Raw genomic sequence first — 10,438 nt, 5'->3', positions numbered from 1 at the left:
ACAGATACAAAAAAAACTGAACTGCCTATACTGATTTCAGGGAGCACTTGAAGTCTTGGTTTTATTTATTTGTTTGTTTGCTTGCATTTTGGACACAAACTAGATTTTATATTATAGGCACCACCCTTAAACGTCTGTGAACGCCCACTAAATAAATATCGTCTGTAAAGACAGCAAAAAAAAAAAAATATATATATATATTTAAAAAATGCCCAACTGTTTTAAAAAAACCTCCCCTATTCTTATCTAGTACTATAAAGGTCCAAGTCCGAAACCGCACACTACCCTATGCATACTAGCTCAGAATAGTGCGCTGCAAGCTCCGCCCCCTTCCCGTTTGGCTCGTCCACGCTTGACAACACGCTGAGGCTCCACCCATGTTTGACCAAATTAGGATTCGTTGCCCATAGACGGCTTACAGTCGATCCGAACGTAACCCTTCTCCCCCCACCTTATTCCCCGTTTATATGGCACAGCGACTTCCGCTCTTGCCGTTAAAGCGGATTGGAGATCATGGCGGAGCGCGTGCAGCAGCCCCCAGCTAAGCGGTTCTGCTGCCGACCCGGTTATAGCACAGCGTGTCGACAGGGGCTGCGGGCCGGCGGAGCAGTATGCGGCACTTCGGCTTCGGCTCAAGGGGGATCGGGCAAGACCCCGGAGTCGCTCTTGGACATTGCAGCGCGCAAAGTGGCCGAAAAATGGCCCTTTCAGAGGGTGGAGGAGCGCTTCGAGCGGATCCCAGAGCCCGTTCAGAGGCGGATCGTGTACTGGTCTTTCCCGAGGAGCGAACGGGAAATCTGCATGTATTCCTCGTTCAACACCGGCGGTGAGGAGAGCGCGGCGGCCGGGGAAGGAAGCGATGAAACCCGGCTGCCTTTCCGTCGTGGCGTCGCTCTGCTCGAGAGCGGCTGCGTAGACAACGTACTCCAAGTCGGTGAGTGGAAAGAAACAAGGGGGGGAAGAAAACGTCGCGTTTAATTCACACGTCACTCACAAAGAAATGGAATCAAGATAAAGTATACTTAGGTTTTTAAATGTCCTCGGACACGAAGCAAGGAAATCGATTGCGTTTAGAGCGAACAAAGAAGCGAGCAGAGCGACAAAGGGCACAGCGGGTTTAAATCTCCCCACAGGGCTAACGTTACATCTGATAGGACCTGATAGGATTGTTCACATGCTTGCGCTTTGCTCCAGTTTAAGCTCTAGAATATGAACTCATTTCAGCCCTTTTTTATTTATTTTTTTTAAAGAAACGTCTGGTCTAACGAGCTATGTTTAAACCCTCTCTTTATTCTCTGTCTCTACTGCCTTTTTTTTCCCTTTTTTTTTCTACTCGAGAGAAAACACCACCGCGGAAGTAGATACCTACCCATTAACACTGTAGTCCACAACACACCGTACTGCCTTTTAAAAAAGCTAGTTTCTCGACATTTTTACTAACCGAATTCCTTCCTTACTGCTTTATAGTGTGACCCAGTGTCTTTATTTGAGTCCGGAAACAAGAAAAGACGAGGTTATGAGGGATTGTGTGGTGTGTTTATTTTTCAGAAGTGAAAGGCATGGGGGAGGTTAGCAAGTCTGTTCCGACTGGACGGATAGCCTTAATGTCACTGAAATGACAAGCTGTGGAGAATGCTAGCTTCTTCGGGTTTGTTTGTTTGTTTGTTTTTGGAGGGTTTTGTTTTGTTTTTGCTCGTCGAATTCGGAGTTTGGTTCAAACCTAGAATTAGTTTGAGTTTTGGAGAAATTTCCTTCAGCTAGCCTGTGTTTTTGTTTTGTTTGTTGTTGTTGTTTGTTCATGAAGGAGTGTGTTTTTGGTGCTGTTTGGTTGTTGCATTTTAGCCAGTCCGCATATCAAATAGCCGCCAGGCATCTCCCCCAGTCTCCCATTGAAACTGGCACTTTGTTCCCATTTTCATGTTCATTTGTGTCTTTTCAGCTTTATGTCACCCTGCGAAAGGAAAGGCAAACAAAAGCGCCTTTTTATTTCTTTTCACTGCTTGTTAAATAGAAGAGATTTGGAGGAAAAAAAGAGGGGGCTGGGAGGAATGGCGATTTAAAGCTGCAGCGCCTTATTTTATTATTATTATTATTATTTTTAATTGTGTTTTTTTTTAATGGACATTGGATGGACCTGCGTCCAAACACTGCATCCTGTCATACTAAATAGTGTGTGAGAAATAGTGCCCTGCCTCCAGCCTACAACACTGTGTATTTGTGACGCAGCCATTGTATTGTCAGTTTCCAGCTGATGCGTTAGTGCTGCCATGTGTGTGTGTGTGTGTGTGTGTGTGAGTGAGTGTGTGTTCAGCACTGAACTGATTGGAGACTTGTTTGAAAAATAGCACTGCAGAAAAGAATCTTGCATCTGTGCAATATATGTGCTAGGCTTCCTTGTGCGCTTGAACTCCCGGGCGGCTTTTGTGTAGCCTCGCCAAGACTAGCTCCCGACGCCTTGATCGTCCTGGGTTTGGAAACGTTGCAGGGTTTTAACCTCATTCCACTGTACGGTCAATTTGAATTGTAATACAATCTGCAGACATAATTTTCTGCATGACCATTTCTCCACTCCCCCCTTCTCTCTTTCCTCTGGATGGATGAGCGGCGCCTCATCTGGGCTTTGTGCCCTTCTTCCTGAGCCAAGATGGGTGTCTGCTCACAGTAATGCACAAAGGTCCAAACCCATGTGTGTGTTGAGCTGTAGCCTCCTCCCCGGACCAGTCTTGGACTGGATCAGTGGCTCGGAGATCAAGAGGCTCTGCCCTGTTTTTCATTAGGTTGTGTGGAGAGTCTTTTCTCTGTCGGTGAACCTTATCCTTTTTGTGTGTGTGTGTGTGTGTGTGTGTGTGTGCACACATGCTCGTCGTTCTGCATTGTGGTGATGGGAAAAGACAAGAGCGAGCACACACTGGGAGGGTTTTCTTGGCTGATTGCATGCCATTCTGGAATGTACTGCAAAAATAAAGCCAAGGAGGTGTATAAATAAAAGATGCAATCTTCTGACACAACACTCGTCGCAGACTTGGGGCACGGTGCAGGACAGGAATCTGTTTGTTTTTGTCGTCCGGAGGTGGCGGAAAGCAGCGTAGGCTGTGACAGGGAAATAGGGAAATAAATATATATATATATATATATATATTTCCATACGTATATGTCTGTAAATATCATGGCTTGACGATTGCTCTGGCAGGTAGCCATGATGGGCTATATTTACATCCCAGCTCTGTAGCTGAACGCCCTTACCTCTGGGGGGGTATTTCTTCCAGTTTCACTCTAGTTATCATATTCAAAGCAGCGAGGGTGCCCTTGATATCCGCACACATTTTTCCGCCTGTTTTTGCTTGCTCCGGCATATCGATCACACAGAAAAGACGGCTGCGTCGTAGCCTAAGGGTCACCGAGGTCAAGTTCAGACTGCTCTTTTTTTTTTTCTTCCAGCTTCATCCATTTATCATGGACAGTGTCTCGCTCTTCCCTTCCACTTTATTAGAATAATACGTACATATCCTGTTAAGTGTCGAATAACTAATATCTGTGTTTTGGGTTCGTGTTTAGTTCATTAAAGGTGATTGAATTGAAAAATAATTGCTTGTGATTTTGATGTTAAAATATCATAAGTGATATCGTCAAAAGTTGAACAAAATACACGCATTCTAATACGAATACCGGCGTTATAGTATAGTAGCGCTGTTGTAATGAATTTCACAGAACGAGCACGAGATCAGGACGGTATAAAATATAAACTAACGAGCACCACAGCGGTAAACGTCGAAACGACTTCGGAATCGATATCGTAGTTCATATTCTCAACAAGGGCTTGTAGTTCGTTATGATGATTGCATGATTGACATTTTAATTAAACTAATGTGAGTGGGGGAGGGGAGGTGGGGGGTATGCGATATGACCTGTGCGAGACTGCGTTTACGTGATGGTGTAAGTGTGCTGTGTTAAGTTGGTCTGCGGTGGTGTTGGTGGATTTGCAAGTGGACGTTTCTGACATTTCGTCTGTGGAAGTGAGGAATTTTGGCTCTGGAGCTTAAATGTGGCATCAGGATGCTGTTTGGAAGGAAGCACTCGAAGACTTGGAGGTATGTCTGGCTTTAAGAGACCTCCGAAATCTCACATGGTACCGGGTTTCGGAATAAAAGAAAAGGAATAATAATAATAATAATAATAATAATAATACCTTTCTTTATGATTTTAAATACAGCGTTAAAAGCTGACCACCTTTCAGATTGGAAAGAAGATTCGGCCTCTGGAGTAATAACCCAGAAACCATGCTGATTCAGAAAATAGCCCGGGTTTGCAAGAAACGATGAAATCTCTCTTGGCTGCTGAATAAATAATAGATCTGGATGGCATTAGAAGGAGAGTGGTTCCATCAGCCACGTTCCTGCTTCTTTAAGGTAAACTGACCTTATCCGTTGTCACCAGTCCACCAGATTTTGGCCACCAGCAAGCGCTGTCTGGTACGGCATTAAAGCAGCAGTACACTAAGCAGTAGAAATGCCTCCTGGTGCGCAAGAGCAACTTGTGTTTGCCCTTTTCCCTTCAGAGCACTAATATTCCGTGGTATGGTAATTTCCACCGGCACTTCAGTCCGAGTGCTGTGACCTCATATGTCAAGTAAGTCGAGAGGCTGGTGCAATTTTCCTTTAGAGTGCCTCCTTTCTGCGTGACGCTGTACAGACCATCAGACCCAATATCCTTCAGTAATAGACATCCACTTCTGTATATTCCAGAAATGTCTTTTTTTTTTTTTTTTTTTTTGAGCTTGGACGTGACCCATCAGTGAAGCGTCGCGTTTGGGGAAACGAAATAGGAGTCGAAGTGCCTAGACTGCAATCTGTCTTTATTTATTTATTTATTTATTTATTTATTTATTTATTTAATCTAAATGCTGGAGAGCAACAAGCGCCCTTCTGACCCACGACAGCGGCGTTCCCACTCGCCTCCAGACTCGGATCTAGCCGTACCAGGCTCTTAATACAGTAACGGAGATGTTTAGAGAAGTGAAACTCATGTGATGAGAGAAAAAGTATAGAGGGGAAATGATCAACTGAGTTCAAAGCCTTTTTTTTTTTTTTTTTTTTTTTTTTAAAAAGATCTCCTGATTTACCTTTTCGCTTTAGGCAACAGTTATAGCCTCTTAAAAATGTTTTGATTTAAGGTATCTTTGGCCCTCAGGTTCCTACATACGCCGTACACAGACGTTAATCTGAAGTCAACTTCTTTGTTCTTGAGTTTAAAGATGCGTATGGAACGCTGACCATAATGCTTTCCGTCTGTCCATACGCTGGTGTCCGATCTAACGTTATGCCTTTTTTTTTTTTTTCATCTTTTCCAAGAACGTCGACATCAAATGTAAAGCAGTGAATAGTCTCGTATGACTTTCTTTCGGTAAAAAAAAAAACGTTTCTTTTCTTATTTATTTATTTATTTATTTGAAGTAGTGCAATTTGGTGAGTGTGTGGCTGAAGAATAAAGATGATGGAAGACCCCGGGCAAATGAGATTTTATTTGTGATTTGTTAGCAAGCCTACATTTTCTCTCGTTCTTTCTTCCTTTCTTGCCGTCTCTCTGTCTGTGGATGATCTATGTCTTCCGGAAAAAGATGGTGGGGCTGCAAGTGAGGAATATTGCTTATTGGACAGAACCTTTTTGATACCCTACTACCACCCCCCCCCCCCCCCCAGTTTTTCTGATCATGTTCATCAGCAGCACTTCACATGCAAATGGCACGTCGATATATTTTTCTCTCTCGTATGATCAGTTTTTATTGGCGCTCTTGTGAGCAATTCATCTTGTACGTATTCAGGTTTATGAAATGGATTTAATTTTTTTTTTTAAACGTATTTTTTACGTAAAAGGCAACAAAGCGAAGGGTTCATGATCGCACCTTGCGTGGAAAATGTTCAACTTTTTTTATTTTTGCGTTTGTGTGATTTGGTAAGAGGGTGGTTGTGGTTTGTAGGAAACGGAGCTGAAATATTTCCTCGCTGACTGATGCCGCTGGAAATCTTGCCGTCCTGCGTAGGTATTTTCCAGGTCATAGTCTGCTTCCACTCAGGAGACAGATTTGTGTTTTCTGGCTCTCGCTGTTCTACTCCCGCTTTGAACCGAGGGTTTCTTCTTCCCTTAAATATATTTGCTCCTGTGCTGGGGGGGGGGGTGCAGATATTAATAGTAGATTCTTTTTTTTTTTTTTCGATGATGTCATTTGTTTTCATGAAGAGAGATTTGATGAAGGAAGGGATGGGGAGTGCCTGTAATTGTTTTAAGGGTAGCAGCTGTATGGGTTTTTTGTTTAGTTAATATTTAGATAATCTCTAGACTCCAGACCTGCGGGATTGTTTTCCTCCAGTTCTCCATCCATCTTCGCCTGATCGGTATTCAGCCTTGTCCCCTCGTGCCATTAACCTTCATCGAGGGTAAGAGGAGGGGTAGGAGAGAGCCGGTGGGGGATGTGGGGGCAGGGAAGAGCAGGCTTACCTTTCCTCAGCGAGGACTCACCTCTCGTACTATTTTTAAATGCCAGTTTAGCCAGCTGCCTTTCTGGCCTGCCTAAGCAGCGAACATCAGGGCTCGCCGCAGGTCCATACGGCGCTGAGAGTGTATAAAAAAAGGCCAGAACGCGACGGCCCGGTTACCTTGAGGCTGAACGGTGGCCCTGAATACTAGGAATTACCTTAAAGGCCATATTGCAGCTTTGTCAGCCTTGTCCGTAATCCAGACTACAACTAGTTGCTGGCAGCCTTTCAGGCAGACCCCTGACGCGCGATGACGCACTATACCAGCTCGTCCCGCACAGGAATGGGCTCTAAACCAGTAGCACGTAGGAGCTCGGTCATGCCACTTCATGCTCCGTATGTCATGAATAAAGAGATTTAATAGGGACAATGGCCTGGTTATTTATTCTGTTCTCTCTATGCACTACCGGCGCCTCGGCAGGGTATGCCGAGGACCCGATCCGTCTTCATTATCCGAGCTGTGGCGGAGACCTGGAAACGGCACGGTGATGAATGAGACCTTTAAGTTCACATTAATGGCTAAGTATTGCTCGTAAGGAGCTCTAGATTACGCTTCTGTTTGATTGGTGTGCTGCACTTCTCTGACGATTCTTTTGAAGAAGGGGAAGGAAAAAAAAAAGGGGGTCGCAGAGAACAGGAAAGCATCTCGCGTTATCACGGTTCAGTATGCCGCGATAGACGATTTGCACATGGCTGGAGTTGTTCAGAGCTCGTTCTTGGAGGCCCGCGCATTGCTGGGCACACAGCCTGCAGCTGGCGTTGGCTTGCAGCGAAGTCCTTTAAGGGGAGGTGATGAACAGGCTCAAAGTCCCCATGTGGACCGCAGCGTCAAAACGTCCAGGCCCGATTGAGATAAAAAGAAGAGCTGGCCGAGTGTGTGCATGTTTGATGATGCTTGCTGGTTGCTGAAGGCAACACCGGGGGAGTTATTTCCCTTTTTTCTTTTGTTTTTTTTCTTCTTCTGTCGTTCGATGGTGGTTAACCCAGCTGCGCTTTTTCCGGACGAGACAAAAGCAAAGCCGGGTCGACATCGTTCGCCGCTTCTTGCTCTAGCTCCCCCTGACACCAGCATGTTGGATGCGGCTTCTAATCGTTTGTTATTGTAGGGTGGAACAGCGCGTAATGTCGACGCCTCATAGCCCCAGGGTTCCCGGTTCGATCCTGAACTCGGATTAGGGCCCAAGCCCGTCTCCGTGTGGGTTTTATTAAAGGAATCGAACCAAGCACACAAGGTGTTTTTTGTGTTTTGTTTTTTTTTTTTTGGTTTTTTTTTTTTGGTTTTTTTTTTTTACTTGCTGCCGTTCTACACGGTAAGAAGTGTAACCGGGGCCGTATTGCCCTGAACAGAGCACGAGGGTTAAAGTAAACAAAAGTATGCCGCATGCTCGCACAGGCCCGCGATGTTGTTGTGCCTGCCCTCGTGCTGCATTGTTCTGCCCGCCTCCAGCCACAGTCTCGCCCTTCGAAACCACCTGGCTTAAGAATCGCAAGAACCAGAAGAGCTTGAAGGGAAACCGGTTCAGAGACGGGCTTTAAGCGTGCTGATGAATCTGCCTTGCGTGTTTGGCCCTGCGTGTTCGGCAAGCTAGCAGCAGGAGGAAGTGCCGAGTTGTGCTGTGGATGGATGTGGAATGAACTCGTAGAACACCAACCCCACTTTCCCCCAAACACACAGACTCGTACATGGACATGAAGCACTGTAGTATGAAGAGCGCTCTGTTGCTCGGTTCGTGTTCAGAACGTGGTAGATGTGTTCACACGTCCAAAGACCACTCGCAGAATTACATTCATTCGTCTTCAGTAACCGCCTTATGCTGATCAGGATCGCGACTGATCCGGAGCCTTTCCCAGGAACACGGAGGGCAAGCATACACTCTAGGTCGGTGTTTGGGTGTAGAAATTGGTGTGGGGGGGTGTATAAATGGGGGAAATTTCCCAATTTTAGACGTTTTTGTTGCTCTTTTAGGAGAAAATGACCCATCAAAATGTTTACCTAAGGCACAAAAGCATGTGGAAAGCTTTTTTTTTTTGAGGGCTTCATTTCCATCTGTATTAGTTCTGTTATCTCTAGGGAGCTTTAGATGGAAACATCTAAAGAAAAAATGAAAACATTTCATGTCTGTTGTTTTATCTTGGTACGGCAGATTTTGATCACGGTATAATGATTGTCCAGTTCTCTTTCTTCTTTTTTTTTTTTTTTTTTTTTTTTTATTATAAAAGTTCTTTTTCTGCCTTTACATTTCACACCCCACCTGTTCTAGACTTGTGGCCAAAATAAAAACTTTGAATGATGACTTTGATGAATCTGATTATGGCGATCTGTGCATCGATGCAGAATCCACCCTCATCTGTGATGAAGATTTGAAGGTTAGTCGTTACAGTGCTGTAAAACTTCAAAGGAAGACCTGTAACGAGTCTGAACATTCCCAAGTAGTGAACTGTAAACCTAACTCTAGAGTCGTATTCGGTCGTCGCTTAAAAACCCCACTCGGTACAGTATGGCTAAAACGCCGCGTTTATTCAATTCGAATGTTTTGTGTTTGCGTTTTCCTGGAGAAAGACGTGACGGGCATTTATCATTTTTATTTCTTTGGAATGAGAAAGCGGCGCTCGTGTCGATTCGCAGGCGAAGCCGAAAACCAATCGAGATTTATGGGGGCATAAGCAAGATGAATGGATTGCCCGACCTTCCTCCACAGAGCTCCATCTAAAGAAAGAATATGCCGTAAATGACATATTTAGCACTGTGAGAATGGGTTATGGTGACTAATTTAGTGTGGAGAGAGCAGCGGTATTGACATCCCTTTTGGTGGGGGGGTTGGGAGGGAGGGAGGGAGGGGGTTTAATAGTGATCATAATTCTGTCTGCAAGCTGTGGGAGGAGAGAGGAAGAGGCGTCTCCGTGCACTGGCCTATAGACTCGCAGAAATGAACAGGAACAATCTCAAATCTCCAGGACCAGGTTTGAAATGTAATTCTTAATGTAAAAAAAAAAAAAGTGACCCAAATCTCTAGCATTTAAAAAAAAAAAAAAGAAATAAAACCAATTACTGCTAACGCTCCATGTTTAAATGCTATCCGTTTGCTCATTACCGAATGGCAGGCTATGTAAAAGATGTATTCCGTTACACCTTTTGACGGTAAACGAAATGACTGTGAGTCACCCTGAAATCAGTTACGCAGACCGGTCTTTGTCTCAGAATTAGTCACGTAACAGAATATGTTCATGTACTCGCGTGAGCGTTCGTGCATAACTACCAGCAGCTTCCTACAGAACGCTGCTGCTGAGTCAGCTGCTCCGAGGCAGTTTCGAGAGGCTTTGCACGATCCCTCAAACTCGTTTCGCTGGATGAGAATGGAAAAAGCCCGAAACAATATCGCCACACATTCGCACTCCCTTTTAAAGCGCACACAGGAAAAGGTTTTTTTTTTTTTTTTTTTGGATCTATCCAATAAGCATTTCTTTCATCTTCTCAGACAGAGAAGTAATGTGTTTCGTGTTAAGGGGGGGTGAGGGTGAGGGTGGGGGTGAGGGGGTTGGCCTGTGGTCGTGCGTCGCGCAGCCACATTGCAGTAAGTCTGCTGTGACTTTGACTGGCTTTTTACAGTTTCGTCGGTGGGCTGTGCCAAGCATGAGTTTACACACGGAGACAGCTGCCACGAGGAGGCATTTACATTGCTGAAGTATCATCACCTCCTTGTTTATCACAAGAACAAGAGTATTACATGATGCTGGCTTGTGGCAAAGTGTGACTGCAGTTAAGATTTGGAGAAAGTTGCGTAGTTGCTTTTTAGACTACATGATGTGCTTTTCTATTCGAGATTGTTAATGATATGAGGGATAACATCACCTTTGTGAACCTGGATGATCTGAACACTGGATAAATTGTGTGGGTCAATTCAATAAAA

The 10,438-nt window shown here is 44.7% G+C and overlaps 1 protein-coding gene across 2 annotated transcripts in view; it reads left to right on the top strand.

Annotated features, from left to right (window-relative positions):
- The first annotated feature begins 315 nt into the window (after positions 1 to 315).
- The window catches only part of zswim6 (zinc finger, SWIM-type containing 6), a 67,165-nt gene continuing 57,042 nt past the window's right edge, over positions 316 to 10,438 (top strand). For both annotated transcript variants that reach the window (XM_053644679.1, XM_053644678.1), the window contains exon 1: positions 316 to 934. In XM_053644679.1, coding sequence (XP_053500654.1) covers positions 514 to 934 — 421 coding nt within the window. In that variant the 5' untranslated portion in view covers positions 316 to 513. The remainder of the gene's footprint in view (positions 935 to 10,438) is intronic.

Source organism: Ictalurus furcatus, chromosome 16 (assembly GCF_023375685.1).
Source record: "Ictalurus furcatus strain D&B chromosome 16, Billie_1.0, whole genome shotgun sequence".
Lineage (NCBI taxonomy): Eukaryota > Metazoa > Chordata > Actinopteri > Siluriformes > Ictaluridae > Ictalurus > Ictalurus furcatus.
Note: the sequence above shows the minus strand (reverse complement) of the source record. Positions and strands in the feature narration are given on the sequence as shown.